Source organism: Silurus meridionalis, chromosome 20, assembly GCF_014805685.1.
Source record: "Silurus meridionalis isolate SWU-2019-XX chromosome 20, ASM1480568v1, whole genome shotgun sequence".
Taxonomy (NCBI): Eukaryota; Metazoa; Chordata; class Actinopteri; order Siluriformes; family Siluridae; genus Silurus; species Silurus meridionalis.
In genome coordinates, this window is record NC_060903.1 from 9,460,672 (window position 1) to 9,484,928 (window position 24,257).

Consider the following 24,257-nt stretch of genomic DNA (forward strand, 5'->3'; position numbering starts at 1 on the left):
GAAAACAGGGATGTATCAAAATACATTTTAATTTCAATATTGAACAGATTTCATCATTTATTCCTTAGAGCATAATTGCAAGTAATCAAGTCACTGCATATAAAATCACTTTTCAAACCTTTTTAAATTTCTATAACTTCTTTGATAAGACACACCATAACCATTAAAAATGTGTAGGAGACAATCACAAAGTAGGCACTTTACATTAGTTTGAGGTTTAGTAGAATTATTGCTATTCAACCCATTAATTTAGTACCTAGGATAAAGTGAACGTGTATAATGAAATTTCTTGCAAAGCCGTGCAAACGTCTTCTAACAAACAACAGTAAGTTGTTGCTAATAGACTTGTGCAGTGTTCCTTACACAAATTCTCCCAAATCTATAAGACTTTAAATCAACCTATTCAAGTAACAAATGATCTCTACAGGGTTAAAAAAAGTGTTATAGTCGTGAATATACCAAACAACCACTGCAGAAGTACGTAATGTAAGTAAGAACTATTTTTTTTTTTTAATTTGACATGTGACTGGAGACAAACAGAAAAGGCTTCCTCCCGATGTATTAAAGCAAGAGATTTCCTTCACATACAGACATTTTTCAGCATCTTCATATCCTCTTGTCTTCTATTGGCAAAGTGCAACCACTTGTGTAAGCCATGATCTGTTTGTGAGTGTTACAGTTTGAGACCTGTATTTTTCCTTTCATTGCGTTGATGAGTGCTGTTTCCATCGAGAAGATGCTAAAAGGCCGGTTTGCTCATGTACTCTTCCATCGTCTGGAGAGAAGAAATTAACATTGCAGTGAAATTCACATTCACAAACGTTCTACAATCGTCCAGCTGCATTAAGCTCTTTGTCAAGACTCATTAGTGGGTGTGTACCATTTATAGTAATTGCTTAGAAATCCTTAAGCCAGTATTAATAAAAAAGCAGTCTTGCTCAATTACAGTATACGCATTCATGCTGCACATAAAAATAAATAAATATTTAAATGAAAAAATAATAAAATAGCATGTGGTCTGAGGTCTTTTCCAAGGCATTGTGAAGCATTTTCAGCCTGTCAGGACCGTTACACTTCGATGCGAGATCTGTGCGTAAGTGAATCTCTCACCTCCTGCAGCATGTCTGAAGCCTCAATGGATTTAGCGATGGTCTGTTTCGATGTTTCCTGTATCTCTCCCCCCATCAGAAACTCGTCCAAGATAAAATACGCCTTCTCAAAGTTAAAAATTATGTCCAGCTCACACACCTGTGGGGAGAGGGGCAAATAAATTTTTCTTAAATGTCAAAACTATACATTATTATACAAAGCTAAGAGAATTGTTTTTCATCACTCTGATATGTGCCACTCCCTCCCAGGAAGAAGAACAATCTTCTGAATAGAATATCCTGATTAAAATGTTTTAGGCAATTGCACATTTGCAGGTCTTGTGATTAATAAAAGGTCAATTTTCAGGACTTTGGACAGGAATTACATTGTGAAAAAGTGTAAATCCAGGAAAAGGGTATGCATCTCTGCTTTAAAATCCTTAGTATTATTTTCACATACATTAGGTTAAATAACTTCATATGTTGTATGAAGATGTGGATGGTCATGGTGATATTCTACATAACAGTAAGTAATGTATTTACATTGCCAAAGTACTTATCCAGCAGCTCAACATATCGATGCAGCACTTCCAAAGCCAATAGTTCATTGTCCTGGTCCTCCAAACCACAGCAGAAATACAGACTGGCATACCTGTGTACACAACAGCAAATTATAAATTATGCATTACTGGCAAAATATTACTGTTGTTTGTGTTTACCTGTTCATGGGTCTCATTTTTAAATGTGAGGAACGCACAAAACAAAGCTGAAAATGTGCGTAAGCCACATTTATAAATGAGACGCCTGAACAGGTAAACACAACAGTAATATTTTGCCACTTTCCATGCAAAGGTTGTGATTTATTAAAAAAAAAAAAAAAACCCTTGACAGGAGAAAGTGCACATCTGTAAGTGAACTCAGCCCTTCATATGCACAATGTGGAAACACAGAATGCGAGAAGGGAATTGGCAATACAGAAGGCACAACCTTTACGTGGAAAGTGGCATGCACACGTTTCCAGCCCCGTTTTGTCCGTACGCCATTTTTATAAATGAGACCCCAAGGCGGTCCAGAGTTTACTGGATGGAGCATCAGTAAGAATGGTCCATGGGGAAACACAGTGCTCTGTGTGTAGTTAAATGGACTAAATGAAGCACAAAGGCAAATGGTTTGACTTGATGCTTTTTTGTATTCGAGTTATACGTTCCAGCCCTAACACACACTGCTGTATTTCTAGCTGATCAACTTAACAGACAGTAAATGTCTATAGGCAAAGTACACTCTTACAAAAACTTTGTCAGGCTTTAATGAACAAATGTTAGATGCTCGTTGAGTTGAGATGTGGCAAAAATCAACATGTGGCAGCGAGGGTGTGACCACACGCTGGCTGTGTTTAGGAAAAAGGGTTACAGACTGCTAATGAATAAACAGTGTGTAATATTGAATGTCTGACAAGAAGCAGGAGAATGGTAAACAGAGAAATTTAGGCAGTATTTATTATACTTTTTTTCCTGTACTTGTCAGCCTGGAGAGTCTCATTTGAATGAATGGAACATCAAAAGTGAACAGGAAGACGAAAAAAAAACCCTCAGGCAGCTTCAACACGGGTTCAGCAGAATGCTGTCTTCTGTCTTTACTTGTAATATCAATATGATGCTGAGAAATTTTTTTCCCTGAATGGCAGCTGTGCACTTATGTATGCTCTTTGGTCAATGCTTTCGTTCCATTGACATTAGGAAAAATACAAATAAAATGCCACAGGTTTGTCCTCAATACAGACAACAGCAAGAATAAATATTAAAATTAATGTATCGTTTACAAGAGAACAAGTCTAACTATGTAGTCTCAGACCCCCAGTCATAGGGGCCAACATATTACCTGGACTCTTGATTATAGGATGAAAGCTTAGACTGTTGTACCAATCAAAAGCTAAATTTAATTTAACAGCATGATCTGAAAGCTAGACATATGAGTAACTCACTCATTCAGCCACATCCTGAGAGCCTCCTAGTGAGCAAATAACCTACCACCCACACTAACTTCAAATAAATGAATCAGGCCATCTGTGAAGCCTCATATTGGGCAGGATTTCTGGTTTATTGCAACATAAGCTGAAGGTTCCAAGCTGACCAGCCAGAAGAAGTGGCTCTGAACTGTATGTCCTCATACACAATGGCTCCGATAGAGGCTCTTTCTAAGACACTTGAGTCTGAATAAATCGCTTGCTAATCATTCGCAGCTTTATTAGCTAAAAAAGGCTGGATAACTCATTCCTCCAAGTGACTGCCCTCTGACTCAGTTATGGCTGGACTCATGTGATGTCAAAGAAGAGCATGTGTGGCCTCCCTCTACCCAGCTGGTATCTTTTTCCTATATCACTGAGGGTCAATTAAAACACGATCCATGTCTAATATGAAGAAAAAAAATAGACAATCGTTTTTACAAGTTTTTTCATTCATGCAAAAGATCATATCTCATAAAGCACTAACTAGAAAGAAAAACAGTTTAGGATGTGATGTCAAGGCTGCTGGCAACATGAGCGATAAACAAAGTTCTGCTTCTTACTATTAATTAAGTTATTCTGTATCTTTAATATTTGCTTTAGATCAATAAACATAAATAAATATTAACTTGGTATAGCTATAACACTAACTAAACAGTTCACTGTTTTGAGAAGGTAAGTGCATTCATTCATCACAGTTAAATGCTTGTTGTTTACAAAAGGAAAACGTATGCATTGTACCTCAAATGCTTGGAGGTTAAACATGACAGTTCCAAGCTCTGATGAAGCAATAACACACTTCAGGAAAAAGGCAACAAGGGGAGCAACAAACACAAGAATAACTTTGAAAAGATGTAAAAATAATACTGAGCATTCTGGTCACAACTATGAACAGCTACTATTGTCATTACAGATGCCTAGTTGCACTGCACAAAAGATACTTTCAAAGAAGAAAACATTATACTGTACAAATAAAAAAAAGCAACTCATCCATTATCATACAAAAACCACTAACTGGATTAAGGTTGTAGAAATATTTCGTAATAGTAAGTTCATCCTGGGACAGCTACAAATGAGAGCAGTGAGTTATAATGTGTGTCTGTGGTGAGGACAATAGTGGAGAGAGCAGGCTGTGTAGGACATGAAGGGATTATTGTCAGCTCTGAAAAAAAAAAAAAAACAATGATTCTTAGTGGTCTGTGAGTGTGTTTTTTTTTTTTTTGTTTTTTTTTTACCATGATGTCAGGCCTTGGCATCGGAGCCAAGTTTCTGAATTGGCTTCATGGAAAACAACAAACTTGGCTATTAGTTAACTGGATTATTATTTGTACTCTTGTCTTATTACTCTTACTTTTGTGTTTGAGAAATGCTTTTTGTCACTAGTGGTTTACAACAGCTATTTGGACATCTCAAAGTTACCCACTTCTCTAAAAGGGGCAGACTGGCAGGAGCAATAAACAAACATTAACCAAACCAGCTTTCAAAGCACAGCTCTGACTGGACCATTTTAAAACAGTGACCTTGTACTTCTACACTGATTCCTTTGCTATTTCTCCTTCAAATCATTATCTTGCACGAAGGTGAACTTTTTTCATATTTCAGCTGTGGCCTGCAGGTTTTGTGCAAAAATGATGATGACAGCCATTAGGCCGTTTTATACCTTGCAACACTGAGATCCTGTACATGCATGCTCTTAGCAGACAAGCAATCAAATAAAACCAGAAAATCTTAATTTCGGGCTTATCAGCTTAAGTTTAAATGTTTTTATATTCTGAACACGGTCACATGCCTCATTTTAAAACGATGTGCAAATTTAAGCAACCAGATTATTTCACCGTTTCATCTACTTGTTTTTCCATTTAAACGGTTTCAGTTGGTTGTTATATCACACCAAAGTAGAAAACGATGAGAGGTAATTCATCTTGGTTTCAGTTCTTACATTATGAAACCTGTAAATTTAACAGGAATGTGTAGACTTTCTAGAACCACTGCATCTATAGTAGTTCGCTCATTTAATGTAAAAGAGGCATAGCAACAGGTCAGGTCTCCCACACACACTTTTTTTTTTTTTTTTATATATTTGTCAAAATCGTTTTGCTGGACAACAGATATTTAACCTGTTTATTCAAACTGAGAGGGCCTATTTATGGCCAGTTGTTTTAGTCAGCCTCTTTGAAATGCTGGATACATGTTGCCTCTCAAAATGCTTCCCGTCACCCAAGTAAAATGGGCAACGTTAGTTTTGCCCTAGAGTTGAATTTACTGCTATTGTTTGATAAAACTGAAACGTTACAGCATATGCTATTGCATTCAAAAACACAGAAGTATGAAAAAGGGCCATTCTTTAAAAAATGGAAAGACATTTTAAAAACAAAGCCAGTACAGACATTGTTACTTGTTTTTCCAACTGGATCCTCCTCACCTCTTATATACAATCTTCAGATCTCGCCAGTGCAGGAAGTTGCACGTGCGTGGTTTTCGAGCCAGCACCATCGTGGTCATGTCCCGTATGATCTTCTTCTTCTCTCGCTCAGGCAGTGGCAAAAACCATTTCTGCAGCCGTAGCTTCCCTTGGCGACTAAAGAGCAGCAGAAAACGCATCTACCCAACACACCACATAAAGACAAAAAAGAAAATATATTGACAAATAAATTAAGAAACATCTATACAGGTCATTATTTATCCTCTGTGATTTGAACGTGTGTAATGAGTGCTGTGTACTGATAAACTTCAACAATCAATTCTTTCATTCATTAATACAAGAAGTTATACAATGCATTTTATCTTTTTTTTTATTTTTATTAAAGTAAAAGTCAAGTGGCCATCACTGTCAGGCGAGTTGTGGATAATGCAGAATTCTGGCTTATATACACTGACTAAGCACAGAGAGGAGGAGTTGTGAAACATCTGGTAACCAAAAAAGCAAAGCACTGAGTAAGCACTGCTGCTAAGGCTTTAAACAGTCCTGGAGTTACTTTGAAAAAATCTTAAGGTTCACAGAAAAACTTTATAGGAAAACTGGTAGACATTCACCATCCACTTTATTAGGAACATCTATACACCTGCTTATTCACACAGTTTTCTAATCAGCCAATCATGTGTCAGCAGTGAAAAGAAAACATGTAGTTAACAGTCACATAAAACATCAGAATAAAGAAAAAGTGTGACATTTGTGGCATGGATGCTGGTACCAGACAGGCTGGTTTGAGTATTTCAAAAAAATTCTTATCTCCATTTCACACAAACAGGTTTTGGAGTTTATAAAGAAAGATCTGAAAACACGTTCTGCATGAGTGACAGTTCTGTAGATGAAAATGCTGTATTAATAAGAAAGGCCAGAGGAAAATGGGCACTTTGGTTTTAATTGTCAGGAAAGATGCAATTCATATAAATAGATCCTCCACACACAGGATGTTTTTTGTTGTTGTTGCACCATTTTGTGTTAACTTTGTGTAGAAAATGTTGTGTGTTCTAAATCAGCAGTTTCTCAAAACACACAGCTCATCTTTTACCAAGAACTATGCCACAGTTAAAGTCACAGAGTTTCCCCCCACAATCTGTTTTAAATGTGAACAGTAATTGAATCTTGACCTTGTGGTGACCCAGGTAGGCATTCCTATTAAAATGACCAATGAGTGTAGTATATTGTTGTGGCAATATATAGCAAAATGAAAAAGACTTTGCTAGAAGAAAAAACTGAATTTACTGATTCCTTTACTCTCTGGTCAGGGTCAAAGTGAGCTATATTGGGGACACTAGACATGATCTGGGGAATAGACCCTGGATAAGATGCCAGTCTGTCACAGGGCTCCATGTATACACAAACTAACACTTACGGCCAATATAATATAACAAATCATTCTAGTGTCCTGTTTTTGGAAGGTAGGAGGAAGCTGTAGAACCTGTTAGATACTGATCTCCATATGACTTACATAAAGAACACGTGATTAAATGAAACTTTCTATTAAGATGTATATTATTGGGATCATATAAAAAGAATTCTAAAGTGGCACTGTGGTACAGGAGTACTGCTGCCTCACAGCACCTTGCTCCTGGTGTAATCCTGAGTTCATCGGTCATCTATTTCCAGTTTCTTACTAAAAACATGTCAGTAGGTCAGTGTGGCACTAAACGTGAATATGCATGCATAGTGCCCTATGACGAAATAACCTTAAACCTACACCTTTTGAGACCAGTCCTCATAAAATAGGCTCTCAATTTACAGTGACCCTGAGCAAACTAAAGTAGTTACTAAAGTTAAACAAACGGACAGACGAATATAGTGATATCCTGTTAGCAACAAAAAACTGAAGACTGTACAGACTTTTCAATGCAGTTGAAAGACCCTTGGCACACCTAAACCTATACATTGTAGCCTGAGGCTGGGGTTGGAGGAGGGGGCTGGAAACTATTGTTAATGATTGTTAGACTACTAGGTACTAGGTAAACCTGGGGAAAATGCAAATAAACAGGAACGTTTAGTGGCCATTCATTCACTATGCATTAACTAAATAAGTGGTTTCACAGCCGCCACTGTTTTTTCAACAAACTATTTTCAAAGGTGCCTCAAGAACTTTGAATTTCTATTACATTAATTCCAGATGCAGCAATAGGGCAATATGATGGCAATCGAATAAAAATCAACTGAAATAATATATATGTTCAAAGAAAAAAGACGGCCCACACTCGGTCAATGGACTGAGATGAAAAAAGATAAAAAATACACACAGGCATCAGTCTTTCACTTTTAGAAGACAAAAAGCTAAATAGGACATTATAGCTTAATATCAGGCAAGAGGAAGAGAAGTTTGGCGTAGCTTTCCGTCTTCGGAGGCATAAACAAATTACACCATGGCCCACATGTAAATGCTTTGAATGGGAGTGACGGTGTTGTCTATAAACAAAGTTCTCAATTCCTTTTTTCCTCTATTGTTTATATACGCACGCGCACACGCACGCACACACACGCACACGCACGCACGCACACGCACGCACACGCTGTTTAAAAATTGCTTACATGTGCAGAAGGACCACATGCCCATGCAGTGCCTTTTCTTACAGTAATTTATCACAATAAAACACACAGATTTACACATCCTGGCTTAGTTTGCAAATTAACGAGTAAAGGATTTCTAAATAAAAGAAGTCAACAAAGAACACTTCACATTTCTCTGATGAGCTCAGAAGCTTAAATATAATAGTACTTTAACAAAAGAAAACTCTTCATAATTATTATTTACTGGATCTAATGCATTTTTTGTGGTTTGAGCTCTCTTTTAGGATTTCTATTTACAGTACTGTACAGATTACATGTGCAATAGCATGTTCTTCAGGTCATATAACATGATGATGATGATGATAGTCAAACAACATTCAAAATAACCCCATTCTGCTACAGTAGGTCATGATCCGGAAAGAAAAATGGAGCTCTGAAACAAGTAAACAGCTGCTTGCGTTTTGTCTGATCACATGACGTCCTTATATTGGTGTGTTTTAAGATGGTCATAGTGGTGCTCACACTTTTTTTTTGTTGTCGACTGAAAAACTGAAACGCACAAAGCTCAACCTCAACACCTGGCTGTGTACCTTACTATCATGTCCATAGAGATCTATAGAAAGTCTATAAGACATGAGGAGGATCCAGTTGCAAAAACAAGCAGCAATATTTGTACTGGCTTTTGCCCTTCAACTGTCTTTCATTTGATCATAGAATGGCCCTTGCTCATACTTTTTGTGTTTTTGAATGCAAAAGCACATGTGAGCTGTTTCAGAACCTCTGGCAGAATGTTATGCATAATGGCAGTAAGTTCAATTCTTAGTCACTGCTGTGTCCTTTCAACATACAGTAACTGGCTGACCTCACTAATGCTCTGGTGAACACAAAGACACACTCCAGGATCTATTGGAAAGCCTTCTCAGAAAAGTAGAGGTTATTTGAAGACAAAAAAAAGAAGGGGGGGGGGGGATGTTGGATTTTTTTGGTTGTTGAAGTTAAACATTTGGCCATACATTGTGTACTTCTTTCCAATCACACAGAGCAGCTTAATGATAAAATAACAGGCTAAGGCAGGCTTCAGGAGATTTGCAGCCAAAACCAGGCAATAAGAACAGATGTTTGAAAAAAATAAAAAAATAAAAAACCAAAAAGTGACTTCTATTAAAGATAAAATTAATAGTGATTAAGTGATTAGTGATTGTGATTAAGTGATCACTAAGTGATTAGTGATAATGATTAAAAATTTAAGAAAAAAACAAGACTGGGATAAACATTTAGGAGATGTGGTGAGTGATGTCTATCATAGCAGTGTTCACACTGAGCTTTGTTGTCGAATGTCTTTGGTCATAATGGCATTGAACCAGATTTGTAACATCAGGCCACATCATACAGTGTAAATCTGACATTAGGAGGCTTCAGGAGAGTTTGACAATCCTGTATAAAGCAGAACTGGAGTGTGCTTCAGTACTCTACAGTCAGGTACACAATCTGCTGCTGCTGATGAAGGAATTTCGTTTAAAGCCACACACACACAAATAAATGTATGTGCACACACACTGTTAATGGGCACCAGTGTGTATGATGATGCATGTGAAATCTCAAGTTATAATAATAATGATTAAAATGTTATATTATAACCAACATTTTACTATTTATACTTTAACGCAATATGCAGAGGTGATCGACTGTTCTTCATATAAAATCCTCAAATTAGATGCTACCTGTCATGTCTAAAGTATGTGAGCATCTAATACAAGTTGCAGGTCTTCAATAAGCCATAGAATCATCAGCTATAGATGTATGTTGATTTAAAGGTTAAGAGTCACTTGAACAACATAGTATTTTTCACTTAGTATAGAATTTCAGTGTAAGAAAATGACCTTACTCAGAAGACCTGCAGCCCAAACCAAGCAATATGAACAAGTGATCACAACAAAAATAAATTATTAACAAAAATAAAAATAACACAAAAAAAGCGTTACTTCTCGGACAGATGGAACTTCATAGTGATAAAAATGAAGATAAATAAAGGCCTGAGATGAATGTTTAGGAGATCAGCTAAAGGCAGGACATGCTGAAGTTGTCTCAGTCCCATAGCACTAATATCAATAAGGCTTCCAATATGATGGAACCAGTTTCACTGGAAAAGTGCTGAGTTCACGGAAGCGTTTATCTACTGCAGCGTGTTGTTACTCCTACTCACAGGTAAAAAAAAAGCAAGATCCAGTCATTAATAATACACTCAGAATAATTACTTATTCCTTTATCTAATCTCGATACGGATTACATGAACTTCTTTTCATAAATAAAACATTCGTAAATCTGCGACTAAATAAAACCGGAAGTTGTAAATCAACAGCTACCTGGTAAGAACAGGTGCAGGCTGAAGACAGTCAGAAAATACATAATAAACCCCAGTAACTAACTATAAATGTCGAAAAGAGCTTAGTTACTTACCATTTTGGAAAAAAAAATACACAAAGTAAAGTTAAAAGTTAGTTCATTTGTCGGCTCTGATGAAGCGCTGCTCTGTCGGACACATCGCTGTCTTTCTCTCTCTCTCTCTCTCTCCCAGAATGCTTCAAACAGAAAGTGCGGAACTCCTCCTCTGCACGAGAGTCCAGAGCCTTATTCCAAACTACACCCTGCTGGATACTAAAGAGCGCTACATAGGGCGTCAAACCGGGATTGTATGATTTATGTAGCGCGCGTGTGTAGGATAGAGGAAGGTGTTTGAACGCGGCCACGCTTTATTGCGTCATTGAGGTGCCGGTGCTGCACCTGTTTAAAGGTGTGGAGGGCGGCGGTATTTCAGGTAAAACAAACGAACCGAACCTTTCTTCTTCTTCTTCTTCTTCTTCTTCTTCTGCTTCTTCTTCTTCTGCTTCTTCTCTCTCTCTCTCTCTCTCTCTCTCTCTCTCTCTCTCTCTCTCTCTCTCTCTCTCTCTCTCTATATATATATATATATATATATATATATATATATATATACACACACACACACACACACACATATATTATACTTACTTATTACTCTCTATAGACTTTTTTGTTGTTGTTTTTTAGTTGTTAGTGCTAAACTATCATTTGTTGTTGCTGTTGTTGCTATTTGGTATTTAGCACTTCTGTTTGCAAGACACTGATTTAAACTGGACATTGACCTACATTGCATGCTTTTTTAATGTCTTTTTTAATGTTTACATACATATTATACCCTAAAGTGATTTATTCGGCTGTCAATTAATGGCGTCAATGGCCTCACCAAACACTGCTTCATGCTGTAATGGAATATTCATCACACAGCATGAAGCTCATCAGGTGAAAATGAGTCATACATCACATTGCTCATACAGTTCCTTGTAAGATTTTAAAGTTTAATGTTGCTAGGTCTTTTTGCTTTGAATTAGTAGACAGAAAAATGTCAAAATGAATGCAATCTACATTGACAGAGAAAATGAGAAAAAGGATGGAATCTGAATATACAATTTAAATGACGGAATCAGTTCATTAGTCTCCTTATCCTGTATTTTTATTATTATTATTATTTAATCATCTGTCTGTTACAACAGTCTAGAAAATTAAGCTACCTGAATATAAGCATCAGTATATAATTGAAGTAGCTGGCATTGTGTGGCCTCTAGAGGGCGTTAGTCAAAACTACAGTAGACGTTTGTGACCCTGTAAGATTGGGCCAGGCACTGTGGAAAGAAACTGGGCTTATGTCTATCTGTGGTAACATTGTGTGGTTTGCCAAAGAAATGGACAAGTCAAGTCAAAAAGCTTTATTGTCATTTCAATAATATATAGCTGACACAGTACACAGTGAAATGACTCAATGTTTCTCCAGAAACCCTGGTGCTACAGAAAACAACAGAAAACAAAATAGAGCTACGAGAACACAAAGCTAATGACTAAAGTAAGTTGTCCTCACCACATGTGGTGCATCGTGTGCAACCAAGTGCAAACAGTGCAGACAAAGGACAGTGCAAACAGATAACAAAAGACAGTGTGGGACAAATACACAAAACACAAAATAGTGCAGACTGGTAAACCCACTGTATATTATACAGTACAATGTGCAAAGGAGAACTGTATACAGTAGTGTACTTTTGAGTAAACACAAAATGTAAACACAAAATATTGTGCAAAACAGCTAGAGCAGCAGTAAATAGATGTGAAAAAAACAGCCTGTAAGCAGTTATATAGTTATAATAAAAAAATAATATAGAATGGGTGGTGTTAAAGGCATGAATGTGTGTGAAATGAGTATGAGTGTGTGTTTGAGTTTGAGTTTAGATTTGTAGCAGCTCAGTACAGAGGTGGGAAGTAACGGAGTACAAATACTTTGTTACTGTACTTAAGTAGATTTTTCTGGTATCAGTATTTTACTCCACTATTTATTTTTCAGACAACTTTTTACTTTTACTCATTACATTTTTACACAAATATCCGTACTTTTTATTTCTTACATTTTCAAAACCAGCTCGTTACTTTAGTTTTAATCCACTGATTTGGTGAAATATTAATTTTTCTTTTCACTGCACGCCGATTTCAGCCGAACAACCGATTTCCTAGTAAGTGTCTGTGATAGAATGAAGAGAGACTCAGATGATCTTCTCAGCTGTCAACAAGTATGTCAGGTACTACTATTATTATATTATTATTGTTAATAATAATAATACATTTGCAAGGAGTTAAGAGTTGAGAGTCTAGTCCAACTTAGTGTTGTTAAAAAATTAGAGACATAATTTCTCTTGCAAGTTTGAAATAAACATTGCTTTCTGTTGCATATTATAATAATGTAATATCATTTATACTTCTCCTGCTTTTGAGGCATTTATTTATTCATTTGTTTACTTATTTATTTACATAAAACTATTTATATATATATATATATATATATATATATATATATATATATATATATATATATATATGGACACTATGGGCAGTTGCTGTATTCACTGATGTGCCTAGTCAGCTTAGTACAAATAATTCGCTTCAGGAAATCATGTGTGGTCTGGACTGAGAACACAAATGAACACTCACTGTAACCCTTTACACCCAGTAGTAATTTGCAGGATATACTTAAATGAACTGCTTTCATCCCTTTTTATGAAATATAGAAGGTAAGCTAGCAAGGATCTATGATGTGAAATTACTTTTTAATTGTATTTTTAACACTTGAAAAATTGCACATATATTGAGAAATGTTAGGTTTGTTATTAATACTACATAATTGAATAATAATCAGTTATCTGAGATTGTTATTATTTCATGTGAAAGGACTGGACTGTTGCTTAGTGGGTCAAAGACGTCTTTTCAGATGACAGGGTAAGACAATTTTGCATTTCGTTTGGAAATCGAGGTCCCAGAGTCTGGAGGAAGAGAGGAGAGGCACAGAATCCAAGTTGCTTGAGGATCAGTGTAAAGTTTGTACAGTCAGTGGTGGTTTGGTGAGTCATTTCATCTCCTGGTTTTGGTCCACTGTGTCTTATCAGGTCCAAGGTCAGCACAGCCGTCTACCAGGAGGTTTTAGAGCACTTAATGAACCAGCTGCTGACCAGCTTTATGAAGATGCTGATTGCATTTTCCAGCAGGATTTGGCACCTGCCCACACTGCCAAAAAAAGCACCAAAAGTTGGTTAAATGACCATGGTGTTGGTGTGCTTGACTGGCCAGCAAACTCACCAGACCTGAACCCTCTAGAAAATCTATAGGGTATTGTGAACAAAAACAAGTAACAAGAGACAAAAAATGCAAATGAACTGAAGGCCACTGTCAAAGAACCCTGGGCTCCATACCACCTCAGCAGTGCCACAGACTGATCACCTTCATGCCTCCAGACTCCATGTCACACCGAATTGGAGCAGCAATTAAAGCAAAAGGAGCCCCTACCAAGTATTAAGTACATATACAGTAAATGAACATACTTTCCAGAAGGCCAACAATTCATTGAAAATGTTTTTTAATTGGTCTTATGAAGTATTCTATTTTTTTTAAGATAGTGAATTGGTGGAATTTTTTTTTTTTTGTTAAATGTGAGCCAAAAATCATAAAAATTAAAAGAAACACCTGTGTGTGATAAATCTATATAATATACAAATTTCCCTTTTTTGTATTGAATTACTAAAATAAATCAACTTTTTAATGATATTCTAATTTATTGAGATGCACCTGTACAGTTGAGAAATAATTGTTAATGATGAGAAGCAGAATGTAAAAAAAAAGCCTGGATTTGTTGTCCTGCAAAAACCACATGGCAAAATAGGAACATTAGTTCCTCTATTTGTGAGATTCATCTTTTGAAACAGTAATAACATTGGAGTGAAGGTTAACACCAAAATCAATCTAAATAACAGTCAACAAAGTAACAAATTTAAGAGCAAGAGGCAGTTTTTTTCCCCAAAAATATTAAATAATTAATTCTTCTTTTTTCGGCTGCTCCCATTAGGGGTCGCCACAGAGGATCATCAGTCTCCATACCCCCCTGTCCTCTATATCTGCCTCTTTCAAACCAACTACCCGCTACGCTTCCTTTCCACATCCATAAACCTCCTCCTTGGGCTTCCTCTGTTCCTCCTTCCTGGTGGCTCCATCCTCAGCATTCTTCTACCAATTAATTAATAAATTATTATGTAATAATTCATTTTTTATTATGAAAAATTAAGTAATAATTTTTTTTAAGTATTTTTGCTTCCTGAGCTTTATCTATTATTTAAAAAAAAAAAAAAAAAAACAGTTTACATTAAAATTATGTTTTAAAATACTCGGGTAAAAGTTGAAGTACTGACTACACTTTTTTATTTAAGTTAAAGTAATGAAGTTTGGGCTCTGACATGTACTTAAGTGAAAAGAAGCCATTTCATTGATTTTATGATTTCATTTTATTGTAGGGTGTCCTTGAGTGTTGTGAAAGGTGCCTTTAAATAAAATGCATTAATATTACTATTATTATTATTATTATTATTATTATTATTATTATCATATAAATAAAAAATATCGACATTTCAGTAACAGTAACAAGCCTGTTTTAAAAATGTAAGAAGTGGAAAGTATAGATATTTATGTAAAAAATGTAATGAGTGAAAGTAAAAAGTAAAAAAAAAAATAGTGAAGTAAAGTACTGTATTGATACCAAAAAAATCCACTTAAGTACAGTAACAAAGTATTTGTAATTCTTTACTTTCCACCTCTGATTAAAATCCATTGAGGTTTTGGATTCAGTTATTTTGTACTGCATGCTTATTAATATATGATCTACTCTGCTCGTAGTTTAGAACACATATTTAATGGTCCAATCTTACATCACAGGTAAAAATTAAAAAATCTGTTTTTTAAAGATGAATTTCAGACATATGTTTAAATTAAATAAGCACAAAAATATGTTTTATAAAGGACTCTCGACTGATATTTAAATCTGGATTTTAAGATTTATTCCGAGAAAGCCTCTGAGCTCAACGTCCCAAAGCATTGCAGCACAAAGACCATTGTTAAATAGCATTGCATATATCACTTGCTCTCGCTACCATTGCATTTGATCTAAACTTGATGAAACAAAGCTTTTGGGAAATGCTGATTCTTATCTTCTTATCTTCTGTAATTCTTTTGAAATGGAACAATCCACCTGGTGCACCATGATAAAGATAGAGCTGTAGCAGCCCTAAAAGGATATCATCAGGGAGGGTGTGAACAGTGTGTGCTTACTGAATAATAACACTACTAATCCTGATATAAACCTATCAATTCTATTACAAATCTATAAAAAAATGCAATACCAATAATAATGTCCGGGATACTTTGGGGGTACAACCCACGTGAACGAGGATAAATCATCATCAATTTTTGAAGTTTCACTAAGAAGTGAGATTAATCATGCTAGAAATTATGAAAAGCACATAACATTTATGTCCTTTGTAAAAAGCATCACAATCCTACCTCTAGAATTGTTGCAAAAACATTTTTGAATATCGTAAGTATAGCAGCAACTCTAAAATTTCTACTTTCCAAATTTCTAGAATGTAAGCATTCTCTTAATAATATAAATGGCAATCAATTTCCATTTTAATGCGACCCTGATTAAAAGCCCATATGGTTAAAAGATCTCTAAATAAATAAATCTTCATTAGCACATGATTTGCAGGTTGTTTGTTACAGCATTATTAAATTGGAGACAGGTGCTGTTGTACAGAACACGTAATGCTTCACAGATTTGCTATATTCTTTGGGTATATTGATTAAGATTAGGAGGTTCTGGGTTTATTTTGTTGTTCATGAACAAAAGGTTTTAGTTTTTGTACATAATATTGACATTATGATTGTTTTGTAAAAGATTTTATTAAATGTCATTATTTTTTGGCTTGCTAATGATGTAGTAATATAAACATTAAAATATCAGTGCTGGAACAACATGATTCAATTAATGTTCTTTTTTTTTAGGAAATCTACATCCCAGAAGTTTTGAGATTTTTGTTCAGGAAGGAACTTTCATCTTTTAACATTCTGGTAGGACACTGTGAATTACATTGATGAGATGGATTGCTGGAACTGTCAGAACTGTCAGTCATCACATTATCTGTATATGTTGCACACACTATTGCTTTTATATACTGTAGAAAGTTTTATAGTAAACTCTCTAATCATACCTGGCACACAATACTGTCATTTGCACTACCATGCACTCCCACACTTTATGTACATTACTGGTCTGTATCCCTATTTATTACACACACTGTCTATTATTGTCTGTATTGTCTTGTATAGTCTGTTTTTGTCTTGTCGTGTCTGTTTTGTCATGTAAAGGTTTTTATTTATGTCTGTATTTTTAAGAGTAACAAACAGCTGGAACTAAATTCCTTGTGTGTGTCAACACACTTGGCCAATAAATCTGATTCTGGAGAACATATTCATCTAAGAGAATTTGGGGAATAACAAACAATGTAGAAAAAGTTAAAGTAATATGGTCCTGCTGCTATAAAAAAAAAAACACTGAGCACAAGCTGTAAAATGCAACAATAATGCACATGCAATTGGGAAATTAAGCAGTTATAATTCACATAAAAGACTATAAAAGTCTCGCATGTGACTATAAAAGCTGCTGAATGTTTTTCCTCCTCGGTTTTAGATCAATAACGCTGGTTGTATGTTGAACAGACACAAGTCACCTGTCATAGTGTGGAGAAATAATTTGCCACTAAAACTCTGGGTAAGGTAAGGATTTACTTTAAAAAATCATGAGTAGAAATCTTAATATAAAGTCACTTGAGCCTGATTTTCATAGAGCTTCGTGACACGTGCATAAAACCTGTGTGACAGCAGAAAAACTAATGACATTTATGAAGTTTTATTCCAGAAGCCTGCAGATGCAATAAAGACAAACAAAATGTTACAACTCTTGCATCAAATGACATTGAAACTTCAGAAGATGGTATAACAGTTACACAGTGAGGCCTTTGTGTCAATCATTATGCTGTTATGAACAGTATGTATACTGTTACCCTTGAACAGAATGTTTAATACCTAAATTTGTGTTTTGTGCCACATGATTAATAATTACAATTATAACTGACATTAAAATAAAACAAAAACAAAAAAATGTTGACAATTGCCATTATTTGCATTTTTGCATTTGTATATTGGAATATATTATATATTATTTATGGTAATCACTGATAATTTACATGTACAAAAGTCATTAACAACTGTCCAAAACTCTTTTTTAATAGTCAAATAATATAGTACATTATATCACCTGGATCTGTTGCCTTTTTTTTAGGTGTGTATTAAATGCTCTTTTCTTTGTTTCATTTTTTATATCCTTACAATGTGTTTACTTCCTCTGCTGCAGAACAGCACAGACCCCAGAGTGGTTATTAATGGCTTATTCATACTGAAATTCATAGCTTTTCCATTATGGTCATTGAATGAAGCAGTAAATTAGCATTTTTCTTGGTATTAGTTGATTGAGAGAGCCAATAAGTCAGATATTATTTCAGTATAAGCATATCAGCAAGTACATATGTAATCAGTAAATACGTAATTAAAACATCAGTAAGTCACAAAATAAGTCAGTCAGTGAATTATTTAGTATTGACTAAGTCAGTATTTCGGTATGTCAATAAATCAGCATATCAGTCATACTATGGTTTACTTTAGTGGTTAAAGTGAAATGCTTCCTGCTTTGACTATGTAAATGTAGTACTCAAATAAATTAAATTAAGTTTTATTTGCTATTGCACTTTTAATAATGGACATTGTCTCAAAGCAGCTTTATACAGATAAAAAAGTTATGAAGTTTTGTGCTTAGAAGTTTATCCCTTCTAAGTGTATACTGTATCTAATGAGCAAGCAAGTGACACAGCCGGTTTTCCTGGTCTGGGGCCTGAAAAGGAGGAGGATAGAATGGCGGGAGCATAACAGGTTGTTGGATGATTAAGGGCACCTTACAGACGTACCCTGTTCTAGGGTATAGGAAGGCATTGGCCATGCCTGGAGTAAACTCCAGAAATGAGGGGGCCACAGAGAGGGCCTGAAGTGAGGAAATGGCCAGGTGGAACACCATCTTAACTATGAGGAACCTCCAGGATGCGTTGGCCAACGGCGAAATGGTGGATGCGTAGACTTTAAGGGTGAACAGAGCCAATTCTTTGGCAAACTGTTCCTGAAGGAATTGCAGCACTGAACAGTTAACTGGATCCAATTGGTACTAATCGCACCATACACTGAACAGGTGCCATCTAGCGGCATGCAACTGCGTGGAGGGAGCTCTGAATTGGAGAATGGTCTCTACCACCTTGGTTAAGAGACCAGAAACTCAGAGCTGTGCACCCTCAGGGGCCATAGCCACAGTCTTCACAGCTCTGTGCAGGAGTAAACTATTGTGCCCTCTGCCTGACAGAGAAGATCCTCCCTGAGAGGAATCTCCTAGGTGTTCAAGAAGGGCTACCAGGTCCATGAACCCTGGTCTGCCCGGTCACTGTGGGGCCACCAGGACGAGGCAAACTTTGTCCCGTCGAACTCTCTCCAGAATTCCCAGAAGCAGCTTGTCGGGGGAAAGGCGTAAGGGTGTGCCATTGTATCCAGTCCTAGAGGGTCTGGAGCTGAAGGAAGAACCAGAAGGGGACAGTGCAACGTCTCTTGAGTTGCGAACAAGACTACTTGAGCTCTGCCGTACCTCTCCCAGATCTGCTACACCACCTGAGGGTGGAGCCACCATTCCCTGAGTCTTAGCCCCCTGGTGGTTGATATAAAAGACAACTAAGTTGTTGTCCAATTGATGTGCCACAGCAGATTGGACCCTCTCCACAGACCTTGGACAGAACCTGTGAGGGAAGCATTCGTTGTTAGTGTTACGCGATGACCGGAAACTCCCAACATGTGGCCCTGAGACAGGAACCCGGGATCTTGAAAGGCATCTAAGGCATGTAGGGCTTGCAGCATGACCTTGATTGTACAGAGCGGATTGCCCATCCATATAAACTATATAAAATACAAAAAATTTATAAATATATATATATATGAGAAAAAAAACTGTATATACAAGGATGCTTATGACAGTAAACAGTAAAACAGTAGAAAATTAAGGTGGTTGATGTGATTGTCCTTAAAGTGAACGTGTGTGGTATTGTGTGGTATAAAGTGCACTGTGCTGTGCAAGTCTACAGTTAAAGTGACAGTTCAGAGAATAAAGTGATCTAAGTGTCGTAGCAAAGGAAAGAGTCCATTTTTGGTATGAATGAGGTCCTTCACAATCTTCTTGGCTCTTGTCCAGCACCCCGTGCTGTAGATGTACTGCAGGTTAGGGAGCTCAGTGAGCTCTGGAGGGCTCGCCTGTCCTGCATGGTTCTGTTCCCGAACCAGGAAGTGATGCTACACGTCAGAATGCTCTCAATGATGCAAGTATAAAAAGTCTTTAGCACCTGAGAGGGTAGTTTAAAGTCCCTTAAGCATCTCAGACAGTACAGACGCTGCCAGGCCTTCTTCACCAGGGTGTTGGTGTGACAGGACCAGGTGATGGACAGGTCCTGTGTGATGTGAACACCTAAGTACCGGAAACTGTCCACTCTCTGCACTGGAGTCCCGTTGATGTTTAGCGGTTAGTATAACCGCTCCTGCTTTGTGCTGAAGTCCAATATCAACTCCTTAGTCTTGCTGACGTTCAGGAGAAGGTTGTTCTTCTGGCAGCATCTCTCCAGGTTTTTAAACTCCTGTAGGTAGGCTGTTTTGTCATTGTTGGAGATCAGGCCTACCACAACAGTGTCGTCAGCAAACTTGATGATGGTGGTGGAGTTGGAAGTGGCCACACAGAAATATGTGTACAGTGAGTACAGCAGGGGGCTCAGAACACAATCCTGGGGTGCTCCAGTGCTGAGGGTGGATAAGATGTGTTTTCCCACCCGTACGGCTTGTGGTCTGTCTGTCAGGAAGTTAGAGATCCATTGACACAGCGGAAGGTTTAGTCCCAGGACCTCCAACTTAGAGGTGAGCGTGGAGGAAATTATGATGTTAAACGCTGAACTGTAGTCCACAAACAGCATCTTTGTATAATTCCCTTTTGTAGTCCAGGTGGCTCATTGTAGTGTAGAGGAGATAAAGTCTCTGACCAATTTCTCAAAGCACTTCATCACTACTGAGGTCAAGGCTACAGGGCGGTAGTTGTTGAGGCAGGCAGGCTGGGGCTTCTTCGGGACAGGAACAATGGTGGACTGTTTGAAGCATGAGGGGACAACAGACTGTTCCAGTGAGAGGTTGAATATCTCAGTGAACACCGGTGCTAGCTGGTCAGCGCAGGCTTTCAGAACCCGACCTGTGATGCCATCTGGTCCTGCTGCCTTCCTGGTATTTACTCTCTTGAATGCCCTCCTCACATCATGCTCCAAGGTGGTGAACGTGTTTACAACTCCGGCTTTCTTGGCGTGCATGTTGTTTGTGCCGCTAGCGCCGCTAGCTTGGTTAGCTGCAGCCTCGATGCGAGCGTAAAAGATGTTTAGCTCATCTGCCAGAGAAGCATCCACATTCCCCATTCTAGAAGATGCTGTTCTGTAGTCCGTGATTGTTCTTAGTCCCTGCCACAGGCTCCTAGAGCCACCATGTTGGAACTGTGACTTTAGTTTCCTCCCGTAGCGCCGCTTTGCATCCTTCACTGCTCAGCAAACACTGTAAGCCACTGTAACCCAGCCTTAGTACTCGTCCACGACCCCCCGTGTTGTAGGCAGTGGAGCGGGATTTTATCCACCCGCGGCTTCTGGTTGGGAAATGTTCTGATGGTGGTTTTCTGCACCGTATTATCCGCTAGTTTCCCGATGAATCCCACAACCGCTTCCGTAAACATGTTGACGTCATCAGAGCTGTGCCTGAACATGTCCCAGTCTGCGTCATCCAGAGCGTCCTGCAGAGCGGCCACCGATCGGTCAGTCCAGCGCGCGACCTCCCTCTGAACCGGAGCTTCCTGTTTTAGCCTTTGTTCGTAAACAGGCATGAGGAAGATAGAGGCATGGTCTGATTTCCCAAACGGTGGACGTGATTGTGCCTTGTAGCTGTTCTTAAATTGTGTGTAGCAGTGGTCCAGTGTCCTTTTGCGCCTGGTGGGGCAGGTGATGTGGTGCTGAAAGTTCAGTAGTGCACGCTGAAGGTTGGAAGTCTCCCGCCACATTGAGTGCAGCGTCCCGATGCTGTGTTTGGTGAAGTGGTATTGATTCATGTAAGTCCCATACTGCAGTGTCCGTATCCGCTAGAGGTGGAATATAAATGGCACTGACTATGACAAAGCTGAATTCCCGAGGTAGATAGAAAAACTGACATTTCATGGTCAGTAGTTCCAGATTTGGTGTGCAGGAGGGTAAAAGGGGAATGATGCTCACGCTATCACACCAGTGGTTGTTTACCATCAGACACACTCCACGTCCTCATGACATTCCCAACTCCAGTGTTCTATCCATGCAGTAAACCGAGAAAAACTTGGCCGGCTGGATGGCGTGGTCTGGTCCCGCTGGGTTCAGCCATGTCTCAGTGTATATATATATATATAAGGATACAACTTTCAGTGAAATATAAGTTAAAAAAACAAAGTAAAATCCTGAATCTTGAATCCTTATCACACCCTGGTTAGCAGCTAACGCTAGCACTATTAATTCTTTCTATTAATTAGTATATATATATATATATATATATATATATATATATATATATATATATATATATATATATATATATATATATATATATATATATATATATATATATATATATATATATATATATATATATATATAATACTGGCTTTTAGTCTGTATGTAAATACAGACTTTTGTTTGTTTGAGTTGTTTTTTGTATAATTATTGCTATGTTTATTCTGCTTGCTAAATATATATATATTTTTTATAGACCATGTGTCCTTAATAAAGTTTAAAATACGGTACAGTATTTTGCCACTTTTCTACCTACATTTTCGTTTTACTCCTAAAATAACTTTAGATATTTTTTTCCTTTAAATGAATCCACAGTTGCACAGTTACAGAACACGTATGAAAAACCTGAAATAAGTAAGTGGAGCATATATCATGACCTTCAGCCACCTTGAGCAGGAATCAGGTGTTACCCCAGAAAGTTGAGAGGTCTTGGTGAGGAACTCCAGCAGATTGTTGAAGATTTGGATTTCCTGCTGGGAGATGTATGTCTACCCCAATGGCAGGTGAGCTGACTCTGCTCTCCGATATGAAACACAATTTGGATAACCTGTAAATATTATCCTTAATTCAAAGTATTGAAAAAAAAAATTCTTCATATTATTGATCATGTGAAATTTGTCTATGATATGACATATAAAAAACGGCAACATGGAAGCACATAATGAGATGCCAATACATCACAGGAAAACATGCACATGTTCATAACCATGAGCAATTTAGAATAGACATTCCATATAACAGCGTGTTTTTTTACGGTGTGATACAAAAAAGAAGAAAACATTAGAGCAAAAGGAGTTCAGGATCATACTCTGCATCCACCACTCTCTGCTTTATCGTGGTCACACCCAAGGTGCATTCTGACCTCACAACGCTTGTTTGTGGGATGGGCCCGAGATCTACTGCAAATCTGGCCAGGATGCAGCACTTATTGAAGATAAATGACATGCGATGTCTTTGGCTAATAGACCATATGTGCTAACATTTGATAAGGGTTTTAAATTTGGGATCTAAAGTTCATGCTATGTTAAAAAAACAGCAAATACATAAGTTTCTCAAGAAGTGATTTGAGATTTTTATCAAAGAAAAAGCTGATTTTTAGACTCCCAAGCGGTATAGGAGAAACCCTATTGTCAGGAAAGTCAAGGAAGTTAAGAGAACATTTGGTAATTAATCTTCTCGAGCCTTAAAATTTATTTTCCATGGACTATGGTCACACTATTTTTTTATTTTGCACACACTCACCTTAAAAGAAAAGCCCACTGGCTGTGGATTTGGTCCTGTGAGACACTGCAAGCCAGATGAGTGTGTCCACTTACTGCTCAGCCATTTACAGCCTGTCCCTCATCATCAGGCAGAAAGGAGGCACTGCGACTGCAAACGCTCAGCCAAGTCCATCATGCCAGAGGGTTTTTTCAAACCAGTAATACTGTAATTTAATTCTGAGTTATCAAGGAACCTTTCTATGATTAGATATAGAGTAAGCAGAGCAGCAGTGTTGCTTGGATCAGACAGATCTTGGGTGATTTTTGCATTCTTAAAGATTTGCGATTCTAAACAATATATAATTATGATGCTATCTGCCAGAGTTGAGGAGACAACTGTGCTAGTTAAAAAAACCCATAATAACTCCTTTACATTTCAAATAATGGGAAAACACAAATTAGAAAAACTATATGCATTCATCAATTATTAATCCATTACATGTACCTATATTATGAGTGCTATAAAAAAAGACTATTATAACATTATATATTGTCATATCAATCCACCTACATCTACCTGGTGCATCATGGAGAAATGGATGCTGGGATGTATTTTAGCCCAGACTTACGTCATCACAACTTGCTGCCTCTAAAGAAGAGAAACGTGTACATCCACAGATGCTGTGATTGTTCAGTTTTCACAGAGAAAAGGTTGAGAGCGAGTGTTTGGATAAAGGTCATCATCATCACTCTCTGATATCCAGCAGTCACCCTGTGGCTCTC

At 37.3% G+C, this 24,257-nt stretch overlaps 1 protein-coding gene across 1 annotated transcript; it reads right to left on the reverse strand.

The window, feature by feature from the left end:
* Positions 1-11: 11 nt before the first annotated feature.
* On the reverse strand, positions 12-10,691 carry ap1s3b (adaptor related protein complex 1 subunit sigma 3b). Its single transcript, XM_046876694.1, has 5 exons — positions 10,544-10,691; positions 5,513-5,691; positions 1,632-1,740; positions 1,111-1,248; positions 12-775 (listed from the first exon to the last, which is right to left on the reverse strand). Exons 1-5 carry the CDS (start codon positions 10,544-10,546, stop codon positions 740-742), a joined length of 465 nt encoding a protein of 154 aa, XP_046732650.1. The 5' UTR covers positions 10,547-10,691; the 3' UTR covers positions 12-739.
* Positions 10,692-24,257: the final 13,566 nt, after the last annotated feature.

What these genes read in the sequence shown, in the direction of transcription:
- ap1s3b (XM_046876694.1), bottom strand. An exon ending in CTGAAGATTGTATATAAGAG is followed by an intron (nt 1,741 to 5,512) that starts GTGAGGAGGATC and finishes TTGTGTACACAG; the next exon opens with GTATGCCAGTCTGTATTTCT. An exon ending in TGGATAAGTACTTTGGCAAT is followed by an intron (nt 1,249 to 1,631) that starts GTAAATACATTA and finishes CTCTCCCCACAG; the next exon opens with GTGTGTGAGCTGGACATAAT.